The sequence below is a fragment of the Syzygium oleosum genome, unplaced genomic scaffold, assembly GCF_021117445.2.
Source record: "Syzygium oleosum isolate NSW1041296 unplaced genomic scaffold, Sole_v2.1 Sole_v2.23, whole genome shotgun sequence".
Classification (NCBI taxonomy): domain Eukaryota; kingdom Viridiplantae; phylum Streptophyta; class Magnoliopsida; order Myrtales; family Myrtaceae; genus Syzygium; species Syzygium oleosum.
This window is the reverse complement of record NW_026607507.1, coordinates 1,727,057-1,754,715: the sequence shown is the minus strand read 5'-3', so window position 1 is coordinate 1,754,715 and position 27,659 is coordinate 1,727,057. Positions and strand designations below refer to the sequence as shown.

General features: G+C 41.9%; 3 protein-coding genes across 6 annotated transcripts; all 3 read right to left on the bottom strand.

Annotated features, from left to right (window-relative positions):
• Window positions 1-8,124: 8,124 nt before the first annotated feature.
• LOC115674583 (T-complex protein 1 subunit theta) lies at window positions 8,125-13,450 on the bottom strand. The gene is made up of 13 exons (XM_030597002.2): window positions 13,085-13,450; window positions 12,403-12,665; window positions 12,171-12,317; window positions 11,915-12,076; window positions 11,434-11,511; window positions 10,457-10,590; window positions 10,149-10,221; window positions 9,980-10,057; window positions 9,765-9,887; window positions 9,489-9,583; window positions 9,143-9,352; window positions 8,875-8,932; window positions 8,125-8,473 (listed from the first exon to the last, which is right to left on the bottom strand). Exons 1-13 carry the CDS (start codon window positions 13,218-13,220, stop codon window positions 8,408-8,410), a joined length of 1,623 nt encoding a protein of 540 aa, XP_030452862.2. The 5' UTR covers window positions 13,221-13,450; the 3' UTR covers window positions 8,125-8,407.
• A 729-nt stretch (window positions 13,451-14,179) lies between these two features.
• Window positions 14,180-16,614, bottom strand: LOC115674584 (ADP-glucose phosphorylase). Its single transcript, XM_030597009.2, has 3 exons — window positions 16,070-16,614; window positions 15,427-15,717; window positions 14,180-14,714 (listed from the first exon to the last, which is right to left on the bottom strand). Exons 1-3 carry the CDS (start codon window positions 16,544-16,546, stop codon window positions 14,454-14,456), a joined length of 1,029 nt encoding a protein of 342 aa, XP_030452869.2. The 5' UTR covers window positions 16,547-16,614; the 3' UTR covers window positions 14,180-14,453.
• Window positions 16,615-20,976: 4,362 nt separating this feature from the next.
• LOC115674784 (glutamate dehydrogenase 1) lies at window positions 20,977-26,739 on the bottom strand. Of its 4 annotated transcripts, XM_030597295.2 has the most exons (11): window positions 26,393-26,739; window positions 25,895-26,004; window positions 23,828-23,940; window positions 23,558-23,671; window positions 23,019-23,240; window positions 22,825-22,899; window positions 22,424-22,540; window positions 21,996-22,246; window positions 21,731-21,806; window positions 21,560-21,646; window positions 20,977-21,337 (listed from the first exon to the last, which is right to left on the bottom strand). In XM_030597295.2, exons 3-11 carry the CDS (start codon window positions 23,933-23,935, stop codon window positions 21,152-21,154), a joined length of 1,236 nt encoding a protein of 411 aa, XP_030453155.2. In that variant the 5' UTR covers window positions 23,936-23,940; window positions 25,895-26,004; window positions 26,393-26,739; the 3' UTR covers window positions 20,977-21,151. The 4 variants fall into 4 exon arrangements, with proteins under 4 accessions (XP_030453155.2, XP_030453159.2, XP_056158265.1 ...); XM_030597299.2 differs by lacking the exon at window positions 25,895-26,004; XM_056302290.1 differs by lacking the exons at window positions 25,895-26,004; window positions 26,393-26,739 and adding an exon at window positions 24,175-24,328.
• Window positions 26,740-27,659: the final 920 nt, after the last annotated feature.

The following is a 27,659-nucleotide window of genomic DNA, read 5'->3' as shown; positions in this document are numbered from 1 at the left end:
CAATCCAATCCTACAACTCTTCTACAAACAGCAACTCCCCATCTGTATGCATTAAAGCAAACATAAAACTTATCAAACTTAGGCCCATAGGTAGGTAGTTGCCTCTCTACAGCCTCAACACATACTCTACTAGAAGAGTTTTGAAGCCAACATTCGCAAGCATAATCCAAACCTGGGCATATTTTTCATTGTACCAACCCATCAATGTACTCATCACCTTCTGCTTGACTCTTTTGCACTGATTTTTCGACACATTAACCCCTACCTACTCCTTCACTAACTGCCAAAACTAAGGACTCTTGATCTCACACATCACCTTGATAGTGTTGAAAAAGTGATTCGATAACCATACACTTGTTACCATTTTATTGTCATAAATAATGGAACAAGTATGCTCCTCTTGGAAGGACCCAATCTGGAATAAACCCTTCCTACTCAGCGTGCCATAGATCTTCCATAAACAATTGAATTATGAACATTTATGTCACGCCCTGATCCCCGCAAGCATGCGACATCCTGCCTCGGTCATTAAGAATGCAACATCCCAAGACTTGTCGCCGACCCAAACAAACGGACTAAAGAGCAACACATGCGGAAACAATTCGAACTCTCTATACAACATACAATTAAATGGGGTAATAAAGAGATAATGGAAACACATCAACAAAACACCTTTATAAACATAACGTTATTTACAATTTTACATCATACAAGCCTTACTAGAGGCCTTCACTACAAACCACGTACATTCAAAAAGGGTCAGGTGGTTGGGTTAACATAACTTCTCTACCAGAAGGGGTACTCCAAAAGACGGGGGAACTACATCTATCTTCAATCCCTGTGGTACCCTGGCGGCGTCCCTGAGTCTTCCATATCGTCATAAGGCTCGGGAGTCTGAAATGGTTATAATTTAACAATGAGAATAAATCTCAATAAGTCACTACCTAAGCCTCGTTTAGGCTAACACGTACCGCAGGACAGTTCTAGACAGGCAATTCCAACAATCAACGTGCCACATCAATCACAAGCAACCTTACCTCGCCTTGACACATACACAAGCCCTGCACGTTAGCAAAACCACAACAATATGGCAACCACTCAATGAACATCACAACCCGAATTGGGGCAAGAACATGCATAGCACACCTAATAATCCAGACATACCCAATAATATGCTCAACATGGCATACTACAATACATATCACATTCACAAGATCCAGATTATTAGCGGCCTCTCGGGCTCCCCGAACTCACGTAAAACGCATCAGGTTATTGGACTTCCGGCATAACCGGGCATCGTCCCACTACGTCAGCGACAGCATCGTCCCACGTCACATGCATCAAGACGGCATTCCATGAGGAGCATCAATCCGGCCTCCACCGCGATTGGCATCCAGGCTCTCGCTAGGCATCCGATAAATCGGGCATCGTCTTGCATAAAATACATCAAGACGGGATACAACCTTGCGTAATACGCCTCAGGGTATTATGTGATCATACGGGCATTCAACACTCAAACCAATTCTCATCTTTTAGATTAGCCAATTGCCACGCAACCATACTCAACTAACAACCAATCATGCCCTTCATGTGCAACAACAATACCGAATAGCTCCCAAGAGAGAGAAAAAAAATCAATTTGCACAGAATCGGGCTAAAATAGGCAATTGCGCAGTAACCAAAATCCTTTCGAAATAAATAGTAATTTAACTCCAAAAATTATGAATTTTGGATATGTCCTTGGAAACATATTGATAAACATTTTTCATGTGGAATATGAAATCCAGTTCTGACTGTAAATGCCTCGTTTTGTCACTCAAAATCAAATCAAAATCAACCCGCCAGGACAAACTGTCCGGCCTTCAAAATCCATTTCAATCAGTACCCAAATCTCCTTGGAAAGCTTTGAAATTTTTATATGTCATAAAAACAAGTGTCCTTGAAACTTTCATGAAGGAAGTTTGTTGAAAAGAGGCCCGAAAAATTTTATAAAAATTCAGAAAGACAAGCCGGTCGGGTAAACAGTAAATCCGGCAGGTTTGAAACGATCCGAAAATGGACTTCCGAATGCCCCCAAACGGTCTCCAAAAATTTCAGATTTAATATATGTCATACTTCAAGTTATTATGGACAACTTTTATGATAACACCTCCTCAAATTCGGCCCACACTGATCTCCACAAAAATAGCAAAACAACAGGGCACAGCAGCAACCAATCCGAGATTCAATCAATCAACAACTAATCAGCCACCAAGCTCAACCAACTATCAAACCAACTCTAATTATCCCCTAATCAGCCCCTAAACATGCCATTGATAACCCATTATCCTAACCAAGGCTTAAGGAGCACTTACCAAAAGTCCTAAGTCAAGACTAGCAAGCCAAGCCAAGCTGAGCAGCTGCTGTTCCGGTGGTCAGACGGGAAGATCGGCGGCGGCTACGGTCATGGCGGTCCACGGCTGGGGCGAACACAGGCTGGTGGTCACAGTGAGGGGTGGTGTTGGTTTCAGTGGTGGCTAGTGATGTCCGAAAATGGTGAAGAAAGAGAGGGAAAGAGAGGTGTGGCGGTGGTGAGCAGCAGCGGCGCCGGCGGCTGTTCCAACGAGTCTTCGACGGCGTCACGGTGGCTAGACAAAGGCTGGGATGGGCTGAGCTGATCGGCAAGGTGAGGGGGAGATGGTTCGGCCGAAAATGGAAGAGCAAGGGAGGAGAGAGAGTGAGAGTGAGAGAGAGAGAGACAGAACTTCATCTTCTACTAACCCCACTCACATACAAACCCCACTACAAATCCAATGGCCTACAATCCACCCCCTTCTCCAAGCCAAGATCAAATGGCCCATAATTTTTCTCCCACTAATTTCCCAAAAATTACTAATGACAAACAAAATAATAAAGCAAGATGAGGAGGGGCATAAAGGTCCACAATTTTCGGCCAAGGAGGGAAAGTCTCAATGTCCAAATTGCCCTTCAACCTTTCAAATGAATTCAAATATCCTCAGGGGTAAAATGGTCTTTTTCCATGCCCGGTCCAAATTACACTGTTTCGATAATTCTGAGCGATCTAATAGTTGGCCACGCTTAATGAGATGACGTCCGATAAATTTTTGTGAAATCTCGAAAGTTCGACATCCCATTCCGAATTCTAATTCATAGCTAAAATCAATCAATCGCGACTTTAGTGTATCTCAAACTAACGGACGGCTTTTAGGAGTTAAGCGTATCGACCCGTGGCCGATTCAGTAACTAGCCACATCTAAGTTTACTTGAGCCATGGCGACCTCGATTATCATGTAATTGCGATGGTCAATCACTAGTTCCAATTGACGCAATCGTTCGAATTAAGTTTAGGATCTTTCGAAATTCATATAATGGTCAAGCGGAATCACCCGCGATCCAATTGTATAACATTTGCGAATCGTCCCATAGCCATCCTTGGATCGGTCTATAATGGCCCAAAATATTTCATCGTCAATCCTTATGGTCGAAGTATCGATCCATGACCAAGTTCTTAGGTCCACGTACTTGATTCCTAGTTAGCCATTTCCTAATGGTTAGTTTTCTCGAGAGCGATCAATTTCAAGTGAGATTTAACTAAAGTGCATCGAAGATATAATCATTTCATAAATCCTGAAAATGGATCGAATTTCAGAATGTCACAATTTAACTCTCACAAATTCTTTCGTATTTCTAATAAATTCAACGCTATTCTATTCAGCAATAGAGTTCTTAACAAAATTGTTTGGCATTATCAAATTTTATGCCTACAGATAAAACATGACATGCAACAGTCGAATCATAACAATGATACTTACTTTTCCTTCTACGCACAAATACTTCATCATCCTCAAGTTCATTCTCAAAACTAGCACTCTCATCATCATCACCGCCACTTTCTTCGTATTCACTTTGATTACTTGCAACGAGAGCTCCTTCATCCCTATTTACAGGTTTGGATTCATGCGTTTCTCCATATGCTGCAAATTTATTTCTCACAAATTTCCTCTGCTTTTGCCTTGATTGTGCAAGTTCGTCGTCGTTGTCACTTGGGAAATTTACATTTACTAAAGCTTCATCATCGATTCATTGGATAGACCAACTTCGCAATCTAATTCAACCCATTTTTCATTACCTATGTCTACATTATAGACTTCGGGACGTCTCCTTGTTTGTTGATCTCTCTCTATATGACTTGCCTCCCTCTCCCTCCTCACTTGCCTCTCGTGTTGTCTTTCGTCTAATGTAGATTCATCTCCAACCTGATTACTCCGTTAAATACCATCTTCTGCTTCTCCTATTTGAGAGCTCTCATCATTTTCATCATCTTCATCATCATTGTAATACTTAACATACACTTTAGCTTCCCGTCGTGAAAATAATGATAAATAATATCCTTAATACCATTATCATCATTGAAGCATGTTAAACCATCTTTCAAATCCTTCCCAAAAACACAATAATGCGATTTTTGTACTTTGCATCGTACATTAATGCACTATATATCCCTCACGAATTCAATACATAATGGCCTCCTAACATCAATGAAGATGGTACCTTCATTTCCACCGGCATATTCCCACTCCCTAATGCTAAAAACAAATTTCCCCTCATAGTAAACAATGATGGTCACAAGATTCTCCCTCATGCCAATGCTGCACCTAAGGAAGAAAAATTTATTAGCTTTTGGGACCACAACACAGAAAGGACAATAACTTCGCATGGAAGTTCCCACAATCGCAACTAATTGATTAAAGAATTGACTTCGCGATTGTCGTTTTGTGCAAAGAAACCAACAAAGCTGAGTTAATCAATTCGGTCCTCGATTAAAAAAATTGAGGTCCCTACAATCACAACTTCACTGTTTCACGATGCCTTCTCCAGTAACTCGTCCCCACGACTGCACCAAGGACCCTTTTTTCCCTCCAAGCCCTAATTTTGCTGTCTGAGCCCTAATTTTTCCAGCCAATTGAGCAAGGAAGAAAATATGACAAACCTGAGTGAGTGACGGTTACGGAGACGACACGGGAGCAACGGCAAACGACGGTCAATCAATGAGGAAGATTAATCATAGTGCCGTGCAGGCATAGGAGTTCGAAGCCCCGATTTTGATCCACTTTGTGCAATGTCATTTTGGCCAGAGGCTATGCAACGTCGTTTCTTTTGACCAAGCCACGTAGGCTGGAAATCTGACGTCGTTTTTTACGTCATGTGGACTTGGTTTTTAAAAATTATGCTACGTCATAGGTTTTTAGTTAAAAAAGCCATATAATCAATTTGGCCGGAATATATCGCCGTTGGCACTTTAATGATCAATTGTTTACTATGATCAATTTCACCAGCAATTGTTTTTTAGTTAAAAAAAGCCACATAATCAATTTCTCCTATTTCGCACTGAAGTCGGCCGACAAAAACTTTTGATACTAAAGTGAGCACCATACACAACTTTTGGCACTTCTAATGTTATTCTCTCATAGATAATCCTAGTCAAGTTGAGATCTTCCGCAAATAAATGCTTGAAGGTTACTATATTGAATCCCAAATTCCACCAGCAAACCTCGATTAGCCTTTCGTGTGTATCTCAATCACGTCTCTTGAACCAGCTAATACATCCCTCGATCAAACGCGAACTTTCAAACCTCGATCCGGTGTATACTACAACTGACTAAGTTGAATTTATCGATTCTGCACTTGAATTCAACTCATAATACTTAATAGCTCATCCATCCAATGACCGAAAGGAAAATGTAAAATTGATCTTAACCAAGTCAAGTTAGTGCCGGTGCTCGCCGGTACTTCGCAACAGGCAATATCGAGGCCCTCAACCAAGTCAAATTAGTGTTACTTTGTCACTCCTCGCTGTTGCTATGCAACAGGTAATATCAGGGACCTTAAGCCCAACAAATTACAGCAAACAAAAAAGGTCAGAAATACAAGCGCGCAGGAACATTCCAAAGAAACAATCTGACCGACCTTATATCATCATCTAGTTCGTGGAAATGCAGAGAGTGATCCCTCGGCACAATCCATATCTTGAAAGCGAATGTGGCGGCAAACGGAACAAACGAAACGAAATGAGCCGACTCATCGATCAAGAGTTTGTTCAATTGGACTTCACAGAGACAACACTTCCCCGTCGGATCGAAATGCTCCTTCAGGCACTCAATCCGAGCCAAAACATTGGAAGGGACAATGGGAAGAGCAATTATCTGGCTGTGAGAATGACTTAGAGACGCCCCGGCCGATGCCCCATGGTTCTTAAAAACCTTCAAAACCACAAAACGAAAACCAAATCAAACTAAGTACAGGCTTTAACTAAAGCAAGGACACTACCGACAGAGAGACCTGATAGATACAGCAGTTCAGTCCATCCAAAACCCTCTCAACGTTAAGCCATCCATTTTTAAGTGGCCATTCAACTATCTGATACTATTTTCCAGGACAAAAACACTATATCTGGTACTAAAAGTATACTAAGATTGGCATAAGTTGCAACACAAAGAACTAGCTCTTCAAGGACAATTGAACAAATTTAACATAACCTTAAAGAACTCAGACAATTGATGAATGAGCTCCAAACAACCTCGTGATCTGTATTAACTAACACATGAACGAGAAACATTCATCTCCATCCACAAAATACGAACCTGTACACTATATCTTCTTGTACGCGAGAACTACATCGCTGGCCTCCCTCGGTGACAAATCGCTCAGGTGCACCGAATGGTCCGGAGTCTCGATTACCACGTCATGAAACCCGGCACAACACGTTTCCATCTTTGTCTTACTAGATGTTTCTGCTATTCTTCATGGACAAACATGAACTTCAGTTTCCCTGATCGAAGAAATCGATCTTCCTATCAAGATGAGCTGCTGTTCATTTACTCATCATAGCTTCTTCTGATTTTGTTTTCTAACAGCTTACATGTGTTCTTGCTTCTGCACCAGAGGCCACGATTCCCCCATCAATGTTGACAATAATAAAAAGTTTCACTACCACGAGGAAGCTCATCCACTCTCTTCAGGATCCGAGTGATGTGGACTCTGACATGATACCAAAAAGCCTCGGAAGATTTAGAAGTCCATGTTCAAGCGTAGATGAGTGGAGTCCTGTGAGGAACTTTGACCAGGGTGGCTTGATAGATGATCCCCATGATGCCAAAGAGAAGGAAAACTCCAATGATGGTGCTGAGCAGTTTCAGGGTGGATTTGAATCTCTCTCATCAGCGGATAACGTTGCTGCAGGTCAAGAAAATTCGGCGCCAAGTGCAATGACGCCGCAAGATGGGACTGATACTCTGACCTTTGGCACCAGAAAGGCTGGAAAAAGAACGGCCTTCAAACTGATTTGCAGCATACTCACTGTTTTACTCGCGATATCCTGTTCTTTACAGTATATTGATGATCGTGAATATCGTCATCTCGTTCCAACTTAGATGTCTTGCTAGATCTAGGATCCTGGGGTACAATTTGCAAGCAAGCTTCTGCAGGGGAAACGTTGTATTGCTTGCTTTTCCAGTCACAGTATCCTTGGTGAAGCATTTCAATCACGAGTTTTTCAGTATCTAGAACTTGGAGCTCAATCCGATTTTGGTTTCTTTATTTTCTTCCACTTCTCATGAAATTTGCTGATAGATTGCCCAAAAGGTTTATGCATCAATTAGTGGTGTCAACTTACAGATACAACGCTTTCTTTTTCAAATATGCAATCACTGTGCCATATCATCTTTATGCCCCTAAAATGAATTTCATGTAGGCACATGCTATTCTTTTACTTATATAGAACGTATTAAGCTCATATCCAACTTGACTAGAAACATCCGGTTCCCACTGCATTTGGGATTCCCATCTGCTTTCACGACTTTTCTCCCAAGTCTTGAAAACCTATCCAAGTTGGCAAGAGCACGAAAGACCAAATCAAAACGATAAGCAAGAACATCAAAGTCACATAATGAACGACTCCATCACAAGCGAGCACAAACCCAGAGAGCACAAGGAACTTCCATGATTTGCATAGAGAGAGGTCTGCCAACTGATGGCAAATTCCAACCAACAAGAAAGAAAACCTGATGGCAAATTATCATTAGTTGGGAAGTCTTCCATGATATAAGCGCTTCTTGCACTGTATCATCAACGAATTCTGACTTCATTAATACGGACAGGGAAAAAGTAGCTAGATAGATGTTTTATCCCTTCCAACCAAAATTGAGGGGAAAATCCATCTTGCAACGTAGAATGATACAGCAGACAGCAGACGGCAAAGTCTGCATATACAAACATCCATGCATGTTTCTTTTCATCACAATTAGGCCAAGAAAAGCTAACAAGACTCTCTGAGCTCAAGAAGAAATTTGTCTAAGAAAAAATAAAGGGTAGGCAAAAAGACCACAATCAGGAATGATTTTGTGCAAAACTAGTCTTCGTCCATTCCAGCTGGCTGTTCTCTCCTTGGGCCACCAGCAGCTTTTGCCATTATGATCTGCCATTGCACAAGTCAAATCAATGTCCACAAGCTAAAGGCACCCATCGTACTCAATAGACTTATAAATGATGACTCTTTCTTGCACACAAAATAGAAGGTCATAATGCAAAATTTTGAAATTCAAGGAACTAAATTATGAAAGTATAACTTAAAGACACCAACATTATATATCCGCTGCACATATAAAAACATTCCTAGCAGATGAAATAGAACAAAAGTGGACCACTGCGCTGTTGCTTCAGAGGACCAACAGCATCAGTCATCATCAGACTTTAAGGAAACCATAGCTACCAATCCACTATTGCAAAATATAAGCTCCACAAACAAATTGATTTTCCTTTTACGAATCTAAAAAAGACATGAAGAAATGGCAACGTAACAGTACGTAAATAAGGTACCTGATCGACCCGAAGTACAGTGCAAGCAGCATCAGCAGCATACTTGAGAGCAAAAAACCTGGATAAAAGCCCAACAATGTAATCCCCATATACCATCAACGAAACGACATGTCTACCTTTATCATAGCAAACAAATAAACCATAAGGCTGAACAAACTGCACGTAGAATTGGGTTCACTCAACTGATTATAACCTTATACTAGGTAAATAAAAACACCCTACATCCAAACAAGTACTTGTACTTAGAAGAAAGGAAGGAGAAGTGTACTTTGTGATATAAAGGTCCCAGACATTCATAACTGAGGCATCCTTGCAGACACCTTCCTCCAAGTCAATACCCACTTTGGCATTTCCGTTTGCATGTTCAGCATATAGAGAAGATATGATCTCCATAGCATTGAGCCCAGCATTCTCTGCTAGTGTCGTAGGTATCATCTCAAAGCTCTCAGCAAATTTTGCAATAGCATACTGATCCAACCTGCAAAAACCAACACAAATCCAATGAACAAGAATTAACTCCAACCATCATTAAGCATAGTCACATCCACACCAAAAAAATCAAAGATTTGAATTCCATTCGATAGCTTGATGAAAAAAGGAAAAATTAGAAGTACCCCGTCTCTTTGAAAGAGAATTCCTTCACTCTTCTAGCCAGCTCAATCTCCGTAGCAGCAGCACCAGGGACTATGCGACTATCCTTACACATAGCCTGAGTTAAGATAGGGTATTGTTAGAGACAAAATTTTGCATTAAGAAATGATGGTGCATCAATATCTCTATGTAATCAACGAAGATTGTATCACAAAATTAAAGCACGACAAACTCGAATTTCAGTCCATGGATCAAGAAACGACTAAGTCAAAGGAGTCCCCGTTTCAGACAAAAGCTACCTTGTAAGTATTTACTCCATCATCAACTGCTCTTTCGAGGTCATCCAATATGCTATCAGTACTTGCCCGCAGAACAACAGTTGAGACAGAGTTTCCACCTTCTTCATTTTTCACTATAGTTACCTGAAAAAAATAAAGGAGAAATATCTAAGATGAAGCACTCAAAGTACGAAGGTAATGGCAGAAGCCTGACCAATTTAACACCTGAATCATACCCTCACATCACCAATTTCCTCAACAGAAACCAAATCTACATATCCCAAGTCATCAGGATTGGGTTGGCTCAGCTTCAACTGCAACATTTACACATAAAAAGAAAAAGTAAACTCTTTCAGCAATCCACACGGTTCATAAGTTCAAAATATAAAGTGGCCCAATGCTTACAATAGCCACAGAACCAGTTGTACGACAAAATCTCCGTAGTTCAAACTTCGAACTGATTTTCAAGACCATAAGCCTGAAAGTGACAACAGTGATATCAAAAGAATGAATCGGTCCCAAAAAGAAACCAAAGAGGAGCAAAACAACATAGAGTATGGCAATATAACAGGAAATCATCTGGACTCTTGTTTTAGCACAATATCAAATTATGATTCTCTCGCACATTTTGAGATGACAACATCAAGGAGCCAAAAAAAAAAATCAAGGAGCAGCATAGTAAAATAAAAAATGGAGATGGAAGAGAGACTTACTTATAACGCTCACAAAAATGCAATGCCATCTCTCCAACTGCAGCACCACTAACAATGACTTTTGCACCCGAATCGGCAACTGATTTTATCAGCTCCTCCACTTTAGCTTCCTCAGATTTTGCATAATTCTCAAGCTACAAGATACAACATGCCACAGATTGGTGTGTTTACAAACAGACATATAGGAGGATTCTAATGACAGCTTTAATATAAGTCCAAGTAAATGATGAAAGTTGCTACGTACCATACAGAAAACGCTAAAACTGCTATGGCTGTAACATGGATTCAGTTGACCATAATGTGAAACATTCATGACCAAAAGACATTAATTTTGTTGTTAAAATAAGGAATTTGAACCCAGGGCAATAGAACTTGAAGAAATTCATGTCATTTTGAGGTTTTCATCTCATTGAAAATGACAAAAGCTGTATTCTCTCAGTGCTGACAAGATAGACACCGCACCAATTCTTAAGAAAAAAAAATTGCAAACAGATCGTCCCTCAACTACTTGACAATGCCACATTTTTATTGCAGAAATCTTAAAATCAAGCTGCCACGCATGCATATGGTGATACAGCCAATGCTCTCATATTAGTATGCAGAGAATATCCAATAGCAAGTTTACCAATTACACTCCAATGTTCAGGTATTTTGGTGATTTATTTTCTTCCAGCAGTTTCACTAGTTAAGCAACATTTCCCAATCTGTGCTTTAACATCATCGGCAGTGAAGCATTAATTTTTTGTTGAAATCTCCATCCTCCTCAAAGAGTGATTGAATCACAAAATCACCATACTAAAAAGATAAAAGTTACTTATAAAAACGAAAGAAGATATACATTAAGATACTTCTACAATGCAGAGCCTAAAGAGGATATCCAGTTAAAAACTGGAAGAGTCCCTCAAAAAAGCAATACTCAAAGGCAACCATCTCAATTATTCCTTCAAGAAATACCCAAAGAAATTTAATAAACTTACCTGCTCGGCACTATGTATAAGTACAGTTCCCTTTGTATCAGTAGCAGATGTATCAACACCACCAGCAAATACCGCTACCTAAATTCATTAAGTGAAGATGAAGTATAAATACTTGAATCAAAATCATAACACCTCCATAAGCCATTCATGACATCATAGGGAACAACAAAGCAATAACTACCCAGATTCACAAGCACATGAACTTTTAAACTGAAAAGCTAATGGGATGATGAGGTCATGTATCCAAGCAAATCAGTTTTCCTATGTGTGAACAAAAACCCACAAGCAACCTGCAGTTAATCTAAAGCAACGGTTTCCTCATATTGATATACAAATGTCTGGCTGAGCTGAACATTTTAAGAAATACATCAACATTGTCAGAAGCGTGAAATTAAGGCCACAGCATAAGTACAGCAAAGGTTAAGATTGAAATATAAAAGTCAACCTGCAAATAAACAACCTTTTAAAGACAAGAGCTAACCTTTGCCTTCTCCATTCTCTTAACACTCCCAACAGAATCGCCTTTCAAGACCATACCTCGAACCACTGCACTGTCATGCAGACCGCCACCCAAAAGCTTTGCAACTCGGACATTATCCACATTGAAGTTAGCTGGGTTCTTGGGGCACACTTGAATGCAAGCCTTATAAAAGACAAAATGCATATAATTAGCACAATTGAAAAGGACAGGTGAAGAATCCCAATATACAAAGGCAGGATTGAGAAAGAGCGAATACATCGGTAACAAGTGAGCATAATCTGTCTTCTTGTCCAAATTGCTTGCTAGCAATTGCAGCTCTCATTCGAGAAACAACTTGCTCCTTGTTTCGTACATCCATAGTCTCAGAACCAGCCTCAACCAGTTCGTCCAGTATCTCTAATGTCTGTGAACATAATCAACCCAGAGGGAAAGTTAGAATCAACCATCAATTTACTACCCGTGCACACTACTAGAAAAACTGCATTTACCTTGTTGATGGCCTTGGAATAACCACTAATAATTTCACTCGGATGCAAGCCCATCCTAATAAGCTCCTCCGCATTTTGGAGGAGCTCTCCCGCAAAAGAGATCGTCAAATTGGCACCGTCACCGATCTCCTCTTGTTGAGCCTTGGCAGCCAAAACCAGTAGCTTCGCCGCGGGATGCTGGACCTCAAGCTCGTTCACGATCGTGGAGGCATCATTCGTCACAAAGAGCTTGTCCAAGTGATTGATGACCATCTTATTCATGCCTGACAAAAAATTTCCCATCACAGGAAGAGGGCTGCTTAGAAAGATTACATCGGATATTCCTAGCCTGGACAAGTAGCGATAAGGCACCAAGATTGTGCGGACACTACCACTCGAACAACATCATCTCCAGCCAACCGTTTAGATCAAGAAACGCCATTTCATTCCACAATCACACTTTAACTAATTACCAACTGATTAAACCAACTTAAATCGCTAATAACAGAGGCAACGCCTCGCCGCCAACCAGCGGGAATCAACGAAAAAGATCGAACATCATGGGGACGCACGAAATCCGAGAAAAAAACTTGCAAAGGTGCATACTTTTCGCAATCTCACGAGAGAAGCAAGACCCCGCGAATGAAATGCCGACCCGGAATGAAAGAGGGGAAGCCCAAAAAAGAAAGATCGAGACTCGTACCATTGGGGCCGAGGGAGGTGCGGGTGATGGCGGAGAGCTGCTTGCAAGCGTCGATGTTCTTGACGACGGCCTCGTCGAGCCCGGAGAGATGCTTGTGCCCCTCCTTGAGCATCGCCTGTATGCCGTACGGTTGCATCGCGCCTGCTTCGTTTCTCCCGAACCCTTCCCTCCTCCTTCTTCTGCAGTCCCGCCGCGAAGAACACCCGCTCGAGCTTTCGACCCTCCGACGAGTCGCTGGACTCACCTCGCTCGATCTCTCCGCTCTCTCTCTCTCCCTCTTCTCTCTCTCTTCGCTCCCGCCTCTGCGAGCGCGATGCGACTTCAAGTTCAAGAAACCGGAACGCCAGCAGCAGAAACCTAGTGGAAACATCAGGAAGGCGAGAGAGCTTTTGATGCCATTTTTTTCGAATCCGAAACGGGCCGGGCCGAGCCCGGATTCGCTGGGCTGGGCTCCAATCATCGAAATTTGTTTTTTTTTTCAAAGCAAATTCCCCCCAGTGAAATCTGCATACTCAGGACGTCATTTGTCTGTATACGAAGTAATGTGTTGCGTAGTTTCGAAATTTTTCCAGGATTACGTTTATGCAATCGCAGGACATATATGGAAGCCGATTTCGGTTCCGGGCCGATGACGTTGCGTGGCGAATCTGGGTTCGGTGGAAAAAGAGGATGCGGCAGGAATGAAGTTCGACGTTTTGGGCAGATATTCGAGTTAGAATGAGCGAGAAATGCTTACTAAAAAGTTCGTCGCATTGGCGATCGGCATCGAACCAAACGTAGGCCTTTAATCTCCATCCACCTTCATTTAAGGGGAATGTGACAGACGGTCTGGAACACATATATTTGAGATTTACTCGGTGGATATACGATCTGAACCTTAGACCTGTGAAGTTGCATGATTGAGATTAGCATAGTACTCCCGGAGCTTGGATCTGATAGCCGAACTAATCGAGCAACAATCAGATAACTTCTCTTTCTTCCCTTTCCCGGAAATCCATTCCTTGTGCGCGAAACTATTTGGGTGTTCGAGTAAGCGATCCGCAATGCCACGAGAGCAACAAGAGCGTGGCGGAACAATGTGAGGAGGATACAGAGTTCAAGCGTCAAAAACTACAAAGACCTTCTGTTATTTCATATAGCTCATCCTGCAGTAGAGAAACATCGAGCCAGTGACCATTGGCGGTACGCTTTATTGTATTCTCTCATACATGCATCATCCCGAATTAGATTAGCGCCATAGTAAGGCCAAAGCTAAACGATCCAATTGAATTCAGGGTATACAAGTATATAAATAGACCGAACAGCAAACAAGATCAACCCGCTTCAGCACATTGGCCAATCTGAGTTAGTAATGCTTTACGTTCCCCGACTACATCTGGACATGGACTTCCCTCAAAACTTTTGCAGCTTCCTCCGGGAAAACTGGATTTATGTGGCAACCTGTCGCGACTTCAAACCCCGCTGCAATAGTTAGCTGAGGTACTATTTGCAAATACCAGTGAGTGGAACACAGTTCGGATCCAGGAGTGTGAACCGGAGAAGTCTGGATCATGAAATTGAACGGCGGATCGTTCAACTGTATACATATCTTCCTAAGCATGAGTTTCAGTATGCCTCCAAGATCAGCAGCCTGAAAATGAAGACAAAGCAGGTTTTGAGAATACTAGTTAGAAGGCCAGTTCAGATACCCATTAGTAAACGCAGAGCGAAAAGTCAAATAGAAACTGACAAGGTTCCGAGTTATTAAGATTTATTCAGCTCATGTTCTCCGAATCTCAACATTAATAGAACAATACCGCATGGATGAAAAATAAGTAATTGTATGCAATCATCTAAAGTAGAGAACCCTAGTCAAGTTGAGATCTTCTGCAAATAAATATATTTGGAGCTTACCCACCCCGAATCACAAATTCACCACAAAACCTTAACAATCCTTTCAAAAGTATCTCAATTACATCTCTTAAACCAGCTCATAGATCCCTCAGTGAAACACTCACTCACAAACCTCGATCCTGTAGATACTACAACTGACTAAGTTGAATTCACTAATTGATTCACACTTGAATTCCACTCACAATACTTAATAGCTCATCCATACAATGACCGAAGAGAAGATGTAAAACTGATCTTAACCAAGTCAAGTTAGTGTTGGTACTCGCTGGTACTACGCGACAGGCAATATCAAGGCCCTTAACCAAGTCAAATTAGTGTTACTTTGTCGCTGCTTGCTGTTGCTATGCAATAGGCAATATTGGGGACCTTGAGCCCAACAAAATCACAGGAAAAAAAAAAGGTCAGAAATACAAGCGTGCAGGAAATTGCAAAGAAACAATCTGACCGACCTTATCATCATCTAGTTCGTGGAAATGAGGAGAGTGATCCCTCGGCGCAATCCATATCTCAAAAGCAAATGTGGCAGCGAACGGAACGAACGAAACGAAATGAGCCGACTCATCAATCAAAAGTTCGTTCAATTGGACTTCACAGAGACAACACTTCCCCGTCCGATCGAAATGCTCCTTCTGGCACTCGATCCGAGCCGAAACATTGGAAGGGACAATGGGAAGAGCAATTATCTGGCTGTGAGAATGACTTAGAGATGCCCCGGCCGACGCCCCATGGTTCTTAAAAACCTTCAAAACCACAAAACGAAAACCAAATCAAACTAAGTACAGGCTTTAACTAAAGCAAGGACACACTAACAACAGAGAGGCCCGATTGATACAGCAGTTTAGTCCATCCAAAATCGTCTCAGCCTTGAACCATCTGTTCTTAAGTGACCATTCAACTATATCTGATGCTAAAAGCATACTAAGATCGGCATAAGTTGCAATACAAAGAACTAGCTCTTCAAGGGCAATTGAACAAATCTAACACGCACGCAAAGAACTCAGACAAATGATAAATGGGCTCCAAACAACCCCATGATCTGCATCAGCAAACACATGAACGAGAAACATTCATTTCCATCCACAAAATACGAACCTGTACATATTTGATCGAATCGAAGGTCACGAGTTGCTGGATCCTCTTCTTGCACGCGAGAATCACGTCGCCGACCTCCCTCGGCGACAGATCGCTCAGCTGCACCGAGTGGTCCGGAGTCTCGATTACCACGTCGTGAAACCCGAACCCGCGCAACACGTCCGCGCCGCCGCCGCCGCCGTCCAAGTCGGCATCCCTGAGGTTCCTGTCGAGCGCAGGGTAGAGGTTCTCGATGACCCGGATCGTCCAATCGGAGCTCGGGTCCGGCGGGACCCGGAAGATCTGCGGGGCGCACAAGTGCTCGTTGCCGGAGCAGAAGGGGCACCGCCGGCGGTGGTCGGAGCCCGGGTCCGGGGCCGTGACCGGGGCTTTGGACTTGAAGTCGGAGGGCCGCTTGGCTCTGGCCGGCGAGAAAATCACCCACCGCCCTGTGATCTCGTCCTTCCTCAGTTGGGGGAGTCGATTTTGCGACGCCATTACCGGCCGTTTTCGCCGCCGGCGACTCTAGCTCGGCAATTAGCAACGGCGAGGAGTGTAGCCGAGGCTCGTCGACTGCCTTGTACACCGACTCCGGTAGAAAAACGGGCCGGGTTTCGATAAAAAAATATTCGGCCCGGTTCGAGGTTTTTTGGGCCACGATTTTCTCAGCCCGGAATGTGAGCCCGGTGCGATTTATTTCGATCCTCGTGCATGTGTCGCGAACTGAATTCCCGTACCCTTGTGAGCTAAAGAGTGGAGCCCTGTGACATCGGAGTGAAAAGCAAGTGATGCAGAGGGATGATGCAATTGATTTGTAGAAATGACATCCGAGCGTTTGGGCATTTGTATGAGGAGTTCTTAGATATAGAGCTCTGAAGGCGGGATTAGCTTCTCTGATCGAGAACATAGCAGGCCGAGGACTGAATACCCTAACTAAGCTGGGCGTGGTGCTATGGTGTGAGGATGATATTCACCATGATATGCTATGGTGTGAGGATGACATTTGCCATACTCTTCTTAGGAACAAACTTTAGAAGGTTTGTCTGAAGTTCTCGGCTCATCAGGTGCCGCACGGGCCATTCCGCGGTCAATAACCCGCCAGCCCATGACACGTGCATGTTAAGTATATGATCCTCGTATTGATTGGACAATGGTAATTAGGGCCAGCGAAAAAGCCCGATTCAACCCAAACAGAAATTTTCGGGTCTTTTCGATTTAGATCCCCTCTTAAAAGACTCCTCAATTGTGGGAGTCGATTCTGCGAAGTCATTACCCTCCGTAATTGCACGTTTCTTTCTTTTCAATCCAATTGAAGCATGGATTCGTTATCTAAGATCAGGATCACCGCATTTGTTGAATGAAATGGAACGCAAGATTATCAATATAAATGGGAGACACTAGGCGATCATGGGGAAATTTTTCCATAAGATTTCTATTTATGCCTAGAATCTCTTTGTTCATCGAAAGAGGTGAATACATCGACGCCAGGATGCTAAGGCGAACTTCTCACCGTGCTAAGAACTCCTCGGTTTTTGAATGCATTTGGTGAGTGCGTATGCACACTATCTAGGCTGGTTTCTTCCATCGGACGTCCATGCAGTCATATCCATCTATCTATACACGTCAATATGATAATAGATGAAGCTGAACAATATCTTCAAAAATGAAAGGGAACGTCGGTGCGAGGATGATGTCCATAAACCAGCAGTTCATATCAAGAAAGTGGCCTTTATTGATACTGCGCAACATTACTTTAGGAGGAAATGAAAGTTAGAATCCCATTGAAAAGCCCGTCCTATCTTCATCGCTCAAGCCTCGCTGCTTTTTATTTTTTGCCTGCAACGACGGCACGAGCAAGCACCAAACGCATCAGGTTTCGATCGAAAGTCAACTATCGTATAGAGAGATGCGAGTGTATTGTATGGACTCGGTCGAACAAAGAAAAAAGCAGAAAAAAGAAAAACAGATGTTAAAGAGAACCCAGGCGCATTGTTTGGTGGCTGCGATGCAGACGGTGTCGCCGCCATGGACCGAGTCTAGGAAAGAATCGTTCATTCCGCAAGAGCGAGAGCTAGAGAGAGTCGCTTACCTCGGAAGAGACGACCGGAGCTGGAGCCAGAAGCGCCGCCACCATGACGGGGATGAGCATGTGGATCGCCGCGTGGATAAAGCTCTCGCGCATCGATCTCCCCTACTGGGTTCATCGAGTTGAGGATGAAGAACGAATCTGATTTGGATTTAGAAGAAGATTGAGAAGAAGCTCCCTGAATATCTCTAATGGTGGCCGTCATGGTTTTTTCTTACTTCTATAACTTTAATTGACCAATGGGGACGTCATAAATACACACATGATGCTTATTCTTGGACTTGATGATCACGTACATATGTGATTGATCCCATGATTGGACATCGAAATGCCAATTGTGAATCGAAACCCCAAATGTTGATACCAATAAAGTGATTTTTCTTTATATCATAAAATATTATTCAAACACGTAATAAAAGTAAGATGTTCATCCTGTCTTCTCATTACTCGAGTTTCTTTACTTTTTACTTTTACCTACAATGACAACGCAAGCACCAAACATGTAAGGTTTCCATCGGAAATCGTCTACCAATTAAGGAGGTGAGAGTTGTCATATGGACTCAATCAAACCACGTAAGATTTTGTGTACTGATGTTCGATGAAAGCGTGACAAACGAAAAAATAGAAAGAATGCTAGTTGTGTTCATGAGACTTGTTAAAGAGCCGCCGGGTCCGGTCAGGCCGAAAGGCGGCAAAATGGGCAGGACCGAGTCATGTCCAAGTTTTGCCGCTAAGAAAGGATCCGGTCGAACCATTATGTGGTCAAGGTGGCTGACATTCAGACCGTGCCGCCACGAATCAGGTCTAGGAAACAATTCTATCACGAGAGCAAGAGAGGCCCTAACCTCGAGAGTGCCGACCGGAACCGGAGCCAGAAGCACCGCCGCCGCCGCCGCCTTGTCCATGACTGGGTGGAGTATCCTTATGGTAACGTCGACGGTACTCTTCCGCTCTCATCTCCTCTATCGCATTGGTCGCAGGATTGAAGATGGAGACAGTGTTTGATTTGGGTTTGGATTTGGGCTTGGTTTGGTCGTGGGTTTGGATTTGGAAGAAGAAGAAGAAGAATGAGAAGAAGGTGCATGAGGATCTCTGATGAACACGGTCTTGGGGGGATTCTCGGGGTTAAAGAAGTCGTGGTACGTCGCTTCAACGAAATACTCCTTGTGCTCCATCTTGCTTTTTTCTTCTTTAATTATAATTCACCAATTGGGATGTTATATATATATATATAAACACACACATGCATCGTGCTCGACCCTGTACTTGACAATCAAGTATTTATGTGATTCCATAATTGGAAATCGAAATACCAAATCCATGGATGTCACATTGAAAAATCAAATCGAACCGTAAGATACACTAGAATATAAACGATTAGTTTTTTTCTTAACATAAAAATGGGAAGTATGCAAAATGACCAAAATTCGAGTAAAACCTATGATCAGATAAAAAGATATCTTATTTTCGGGTATCTATTTAGCATAACATACGATATTGTGGCACATTATCCTTCTCGAATATTGTGAAAAGGTTTATGTGTCATATCGTTTAGTATCGATATGTAATATACAAATATTGATTTGTATCATTATGAAACCATAATATTAAAATATATGCCATGGATTAGGATAGAGCCTACTTTATTTGATAGGTAACCATAACAAGTTATTAATCAATACAGTTGATATATATATATATATATATATATATATATATATGTGGGTGTGTGTGTGTGTATAGAGTTAGTAGATTTAGTGATAAATTGATAGATACACTTTTAGATTCAATATATCATGGAATCGCAAGATGCATATAGATTGGATCTTGAATCAAGTCGAATGGTGAGATACCAATCAAGAATTGTAAGATATTAATAAGTATGATTGATCTCTTATCAATTAGGAAATAATATGGTAAGAGTATATTTTCTTTCTTTTCTCCAATTTGGGCGTGCATTGACATAAGGTGAGGATCACAGCACGTTTATTTTACTGAAGGAAATGGAATTTGCAATTTGATCTTATGTAATTTGGTGATCCTCAGGGTCAAGATACAAGTCTCAAATTTGAGGCTGCGTTTGGGAAAGGCTTTCCCACCCAAGGCCCCTTGGGCCAAAATGTAGGTGTTTGGGAACAATTTTAAAAATCCCATGTAACAAAAGTCAGCATTGGGAAGGCCGTGAGACTCCAGTCGACACTTTGGATCAAGTCCTTCTAGTTTCACAAACTTTCTAACTCTCCAATACTGAATCCTACCAAATCGTACTAAAGTAACCGTCGAACGACGTGTCCCACATGGTCGTTCACATTAGCTAAATTTTTCCATATACATCCACATGCGCATCCGCGTGTTCTAACTACTTATACTTGCGTGTCTTCCGACGACATCATAGCTTAATTCAACTGGATTAGAAAATTTATAAAAGTAGAACGTAGATAATTAGACAAATTAACAAATAGGACTTGATTAGAAAAGGCGTGAAAGTTATAAAGCAAGTGCTTTTTGGAAATTATTTGCTCTCCATTTTAAACACGATACATTAACTTCTATACCTTACTTGGCTTTTTTCCGTGGATGATTGTTAATTTGTCCTTCAAATATTTAGATTTGGAAAAGAAAACGCACGGACAATATAGCTACTTGTTCTATACTCACAATTTCTGCAAAAATTCAAATGGTTTCGACCGTTAATTTTTTTCATTTTCGCGTATCGACAGTTAAAACAGTTACCTGAATGGAATTTTCTTCACCTGTCACGGAATTGCTAAGAACTACATCATTGTATCCAAGCATTATTAGAGTGGGAATGAACTTTGCCACTCTAGCGATCATAACAAAGTACAACCCAATTTGATCTCCTCACTCTCACTCAGAGTCTCAGATGAAGCCAGAAACACAAATCACAGCAAAACAGAAGCACAGATGAAATATCAAGAAGATAACAATTTAAAAGGAGCATGAATGGGAAGCAAAGCCTCCTTTCTTTTACTTATTCCAGGCGGTCGACGAGTTTTTCAGGCCCCCCAGCCCCGAAGGACCGTGGCCTGAGCGACGCGGTTGACCCCAAGAGTGAAGGCGCCCATGCGGAGATCGCAGTTGTGGGTCTTGCACATCTCTTTCACCGCCTTAAAGCCCTTGGTCATGTAGGTCTTCAGCTCATTGTTCACCTTCTCCTCATCCCACATGAAACCTTGTATGTTCTGCAATCCAAAGACTCATCAAGAATCACATATAAAGCAGCTCTAACCAGAGCTAGTTTGCTCCTTGGTTCGTTAAACCCCCGTATAGAGTGCTCTAATGTCTTTGGCCAAGCACAAATAGTTTGTATTCTTATTGTAATTTACAAAATATATAGTCGAAGAGACTCTTTGTAAGCTACTAATCTTGCGGCGCAGCAAACATGAAGATCCGGCTAACGATACCTGAACCCACTCAAAGTAACTGACGGTAACTCCGCCAGAATTTGCATATATGTCGGGAAGGATGACCACCCCTTTCTTCGATAAGATCTGGAAAACAGTACCAAAGAAGCTGTTCATCACGTCGACAACATTGTGTCTCATAGTCTAACCGATTCCTGACCATTGACTAACCTCATCGGCCTCAGGGTCAGTCGGATGGTTAGCTGCTTCAATGATTAACTTGGCCTTGATGTCATTTGCATTTTCCCTTCAATCAGATCAAATGGGCACTCTTTAGGCAGAAACTCAACGATTATGATTCAGATAATGGAACTCGAGTATTCTAAACAGGATAATTTGAATGGTGTTCTTTGTTCAAGGCAGAGTATGCAGCAAATTGCTCATTATTTTGAAATTAGAAGAGGCCGTACTTGGTGTCTCTTGCACTGATAAATACCTGTTTATGACACCACCTAGGGCTGCGGGAATGAGAATGTCGCAATCTTCAACCAATATCGACTTGGGATCTATCGCGTCGCCACCATGGAAACCTTTGACTCCCCTCTTTTCCTTAACATGCTTGAGCAGGGCCGGAATGTCGATCCCGTTGCTGTTCTTGATGGCTCCTGTAATGTCACTTACAGCAACGACTTTCCCACCACTCTCACTGATGAGTTGGGCAGCCCATGAACCCACATTTCCAAAACCCTGATGGAAAAACATAGTACTACATCATAAAACTGTCTCAAACTTTCAGAACAAGAGAAATTATACAAGTAGTTTACTCATTTCGGGTGCTATTGGCTAGAGAAATTTTCTAGAAATAGCTGTAATGCCTTGGCACAATTATCATTTGATAGCAGCTTTGTAGTACATAACTCGCACCTGTATAACAACCCGCTGACCAGCGATGCTCTTTCCATATTCGTTCAGCAGGGCCTCAGTTGCAAAAAGGACTCCTCTTCCAGTAGCTGCGTCTCTCCCCAGAGATCCACCGAGATCCTAAATTGGATAATGCACAATATATGATCAGAACAAACATGATCAATAGAATCCTGACAGCTCAACAGTCAATACTATACTTGCAGTTTTTCTTCCCTGTTAACACTTAAGATAGACCTGTGATTTTACATTGTAGCAAACTTAAAGTAATTGAACTATCTACTACTGATGGAAATGAGAACACGCATGCCGAGACAATTTGGACATTTGTTCACAGCCACAGCATTAACACAAATTCACTCAGGGTAAGACTACAGAGATGTGACTTTAGTAAATCAACTTACAACTGGTTTTCCAGTCACCACCGCAGGCGAGTAGCCATGAAATTTTGAGTACTCATCCAGAATCCATGCCATCGTCTGTTCTCAAACATGGGAACCAATAATTGATGTAAGAGTCGATCCGAATGAATGATACTCTCAAGAGGAGACGGTGAAAAAAGTAGTTCATATATGATAATGCATTGTGATTGTTCAACCTGAGGACCTGTTCCCATATCGGGTGCTGGAACATCAGTGTGGACTCCAACCAGGTCGTGTATCTTCTGGGTGAAAACTCGGGTAAGGCGTTCCAGCTCGGAAATGCTCAATTCTGCGGGGTCACATCCTATGCCACCCTTAGCTCCGCCATATGGTATATTTGCTACTGCTGTCTTCCATGTCATCAATTGAGCCAAAGCATTCACCTCATCTGGGTCAACCTAAATATATACACATAACCTCAGTGCCTAACTATGGCCAATATGGCTAGACATTCAAATTTTGATAGCTATCCATACAGACATCTGATAGATGGAGAAAACCATAAAAAAAGATGATCTAGATGCACACATACTTAAATTATGGAACTCGTCTAATAGCACCCTGAGACCAACACTCAATAATGAGCAGGAGTTGCAAGTGAGCAGAACAGCTGTCCTGTTAAGCAAATGGATTTTGCCTTCCATTGGTATTTCACACATGCGGACACAAACGGACAAAGGATTGTATACACATGAGAAAGAGAGAGAGAGAGAACCTCTGGGTGGTATCTGATTCCCCCCTTCATCGGGCCCCTAGCATTGTCATGCTGAACCCTGAATCCGACATATGAAGCCAGTGTTCCATCATCTTTGGGAATGGTACACTCAACCTGCATAATCCATCATGTCATTCTATGCTTCTCCTTCAAAAGAAAGAGTAAATAAATCGCAAGTCTACTGCACGGAAGCACCCAGAATCAGACCCATGTCTTGATGTATTCATTCGTATGGCAGATGAAAAAGGGGTCTCAAACAGAACCAATTACCTTGATTTCTCTAAAAGGAATAAGCAAGCTCCTCTCAAGCTTAGAGTCCAACCCCAACAGCCGAGCTGCTAGCTTGAAGTTCCTATTGGTTGCTGCTAACGCGTTCATGTTTTCTGCTCAAAGCATGATAGAGAAGATGCAGCGAGATTGGAAATGTTGTTTATGGAGGAAAAATGGGAATCAATTCCGATAAGCTTAGCCAGAAAAGAGGTGAATAACAAAAGTCAAATCTCTTTTTATATGAGTGCAATGTGCTGAAGGACAATATGCAAACAGGAGCACTCGCTTCTTATCTCAATAATCCAGCTAAATACAGAACATTGCATAAGCTTCTAAGAAACCCTAACCTTTTTAATGAATCCACGGCTTGAGCAGTTTGGCATGTGCAGAATTCGAACTCATAGACTTAAAGCACTTTGTTCGCCAGTGAAGAGAAGAGATTTGTTTATTAAGCATATGCTGATTGTTTTTTCTATATTATCAGGGAGAACTATGCTTGACTTTTTGCACCATACTTTCACTCTGCGAGATCCATGAGCTGATCTAAATCCAATCTTGTTTCCTTAGGATATCTTTAATTGCATATTACCGAAGCAAAGGATCAATGTTAATCCATATATCGAGGTCTGTCTTTTCTGTCCCAGAATATTATAAAATATGCCTTAGCATCTGACTCCATGCTGGTTGCACCCCCATCCCCCTAACATCAGTCTCTAATTCCTATGCTCACTTATTGCTTTCGAGCTTGAATCTCAAGTGCCATTTCATTAAACAATTTAGCATGGTCTGCTCAGGAAACTTCTCTCTCTCTCTCTCTCTCTCTCTCTCTCTCTCTCTCTCTCTCTCTCTCTCTCTCTCTCTCTCTCTCTCTCTCTCATGTGGCATGACCAAATATAACCTTCACCAGACTCAAAAGCAGCCATTGAATGATAATTTGACTAAATTGAGAGAGTTGACATTATTTTACTCAAATTGGCAGGGTTAAAGAAGAGCCCCTGTATGAAGAGTAAAGATGAATATGTAAGGTGAGCTTGAAGATTTTCTGAGGCATGACATTCTGTAAGTCTCCTCATGCTCAACAGTCCAAATGGGATACCATTTTTTGCACAATTGGGTCCAAAGAGGTCTTATCTGAGAGAGTCTGGCCAAAGTATAAGATCAAAAAGAAACCCTGTCCCCATAGAAATGTCTAGACAATTGCTTGAAGCACGTTTTTTACATTTTGAGGGTCCATTCTGGGCTAACCCCACATAAAAGGATTGTGTATAACCACTATCCATGCAGATGTAATAAAATAATCTATTTGATCTTTTAATTCAGATAAGTGTTTAATTAATCATTAGCGGGAGGGAAAAAGAGGATGACGTCGGTAGAAAAGCTGAAGCTGACGTAGCAAAAACAAAGTTACCATTCGGGTAACTTTTTTTGCCTGAGGACTCCAAGAACAGAAACAGGACCAAAAGGCTCTGCAAAACGGCACTCACTTAAAAGGAAAGGAGGCATTTTTAATATTTGCAAGGAAGAAAATTTCTTTATCAGCAAACAAAAGGAGAAATCAAGATATATTGAGATCACCTCGGATCAAGAAAAGAAAAAATAAATCGTGTCAACCATGCAAAATAAGACCCTTTCTTACATTGGACACGTGGCAAAGACCCTTTTGACTGCAGTTTCAGAGCAATAAACAGGGACCAAAATTCCTGTATTTTCCTCTGGCAAAGACCACAGCATTCTTGTTGTTCTTGTTCTTGCCTTCTGTTTTTTTCTTTTTTTGTGTGTGGGTAGCATCTTGTTGTTCTCGTTGGAACTTAAATTGTCAAAAGGAAGATGTACAATTCTACAGGAACGATAATTCGCAAACAGAAATTGAAAACCAAAGAGAAAACCCACCAAGCCCTGGCCCCTCTCTGCTACAGAACAGCAATAAGAGAACAAGAAGAACCAAAACCATGTCTTTCTTTATATGGCTGGGTCATTTTCATGACAAAACCTCCCAGAAAATGATCTCAAAAGGAGTCCTTGTAAACTAGAAAGAGGGTGGGAAATAGAGAAGTTGCTGGTGCATACCCTTGGAAGAGAGAGTGAGAGCTTCTGCAAGACCAAATCTTTTCCCTTTGCCGATCAAAAACGATCTCTTGGCTTTAAGGGATGGAATGAACCCAAGCCCAACACAGAATCTGCAACATGCGTGCGAGTTGTGGAAGTTAGAATCAGAATCGCATTCTTATAGAGAACCCAGGAAAGGTGGAGAGAGTGGGAAAAATTCTCACGAACCCCCCCAAAAAAGGAATCACTGCACACACCAATTCAATCCAATGTCCTCGGGATAATATACGAATAAATCCAAGTGAAACAGTTGAGGTAAAACCCATCAACATCTCCGAACATGCCGAAGACAGTTTTTTTCCCAGGAGAATATGATGCCCCTCCACGACAACATGCTGGATGACCATACCCTCGGTGTCAGACTCAGACATCACTAAAAACCCAAACTCACCCTCACCCCGACGCAAAGAAGACCCCAGAAAAAAAAGAAAAGAAAAGGGTGGGGGGGAAGGGCCTTACCTCGTCACCTTCCATTGAGAGAGAGAGAGATGCTGACTTGGAGGAGCAAAGCCCTGGGATTAGCGAATGTGCATGTGGGTACATGAATCCCACTCGACACCCACGCTGCATTTATATAAGCCATTAAAATCTGCGAGGTTCTCTCTCTTTTGTTTGGAGCCTTTCGGCAAAACAAAAGGGGCTAGCTTTCTTGATGATGGGTCATTGAACGTGGGATTTCATCGTTCGTTCAGTCCTCCTCGGTCGTAAAAACAGAAGTCGTTTCGAAAATCGTGAGGACGATGTGTCGATTGTCTGCTGCTTTAGTTTCTTGGCTCGAACTGCAGACCCTTCTTTTCTAATAAGCGTCATCGACCAAAAGATTGCAAAAGGGAAGAGCCATTAGCAACAATTACGTATTTGGGTTAAGGCAAAAGCTTATGTCACGACAATTCAGCATTCAAAAAGGAACGGTACCGAGTGCCTCCATTATTGCGTGACTACTGAGAGTTGTTTATGCTTCTTTAAAGTAGCGATGGACGAGGGGAGAGAGACAGAGAGAAGAGAGAGTTGCAACATGCAATTGTATTCGAGTATCGCTTTTTCGAGTATTCCGAATTGTCAATAGAGGTGTGCCAATTCTAATGGTCTTACCTCAACTCATCTCGGTCTTGTTAAGCCAAGTGAATCGCGGGCGATGTACCGCGAGGCATTGCATACGGTGGAATGAAATGAGGCGAAACGGAAGCTCGATCCGGGTTCATCCTTCAATTTATATTTTGGATCTGGTTTTCGGGATAGAGAATGCCTCCTCGATAGAAAGAATGTGCGTTGATTTACACATCGGGATCCAAATGTTCATTCTATTCAAACCATAAAGAGTATGGAGTTTATCCTTACCTTTTTTTTTTCCTCGTACTTCTTTTACAAAAATGAGATTATCGAGTGGGCTAGCTAGGTCGAGACAAAACTAGCAATTGGTGTAAGCATGTCATACCACTGGATCATTCATGTTAGCATCGAAACATCAATTTTTATTTTAACATGTTAGTCTGCATCAGTGAATGAATTTAATGTATCATGTGGTGCCTTATTCATGCTTTCTTTCTCCATTTACGTTGTGGTCTGGAATTATATTGCAGTCTGTGTATTGTCATCTCTCACCCATCACCAAATCAAACTTCATGTCTAATTATGCAATTCTTTTTCAAACCCCAAATAGATTCTTTGGATTGAATAAGCCATCAAGCACATGAGCATATCTCCTTTTAAGGGAAAAGCTCTTTCC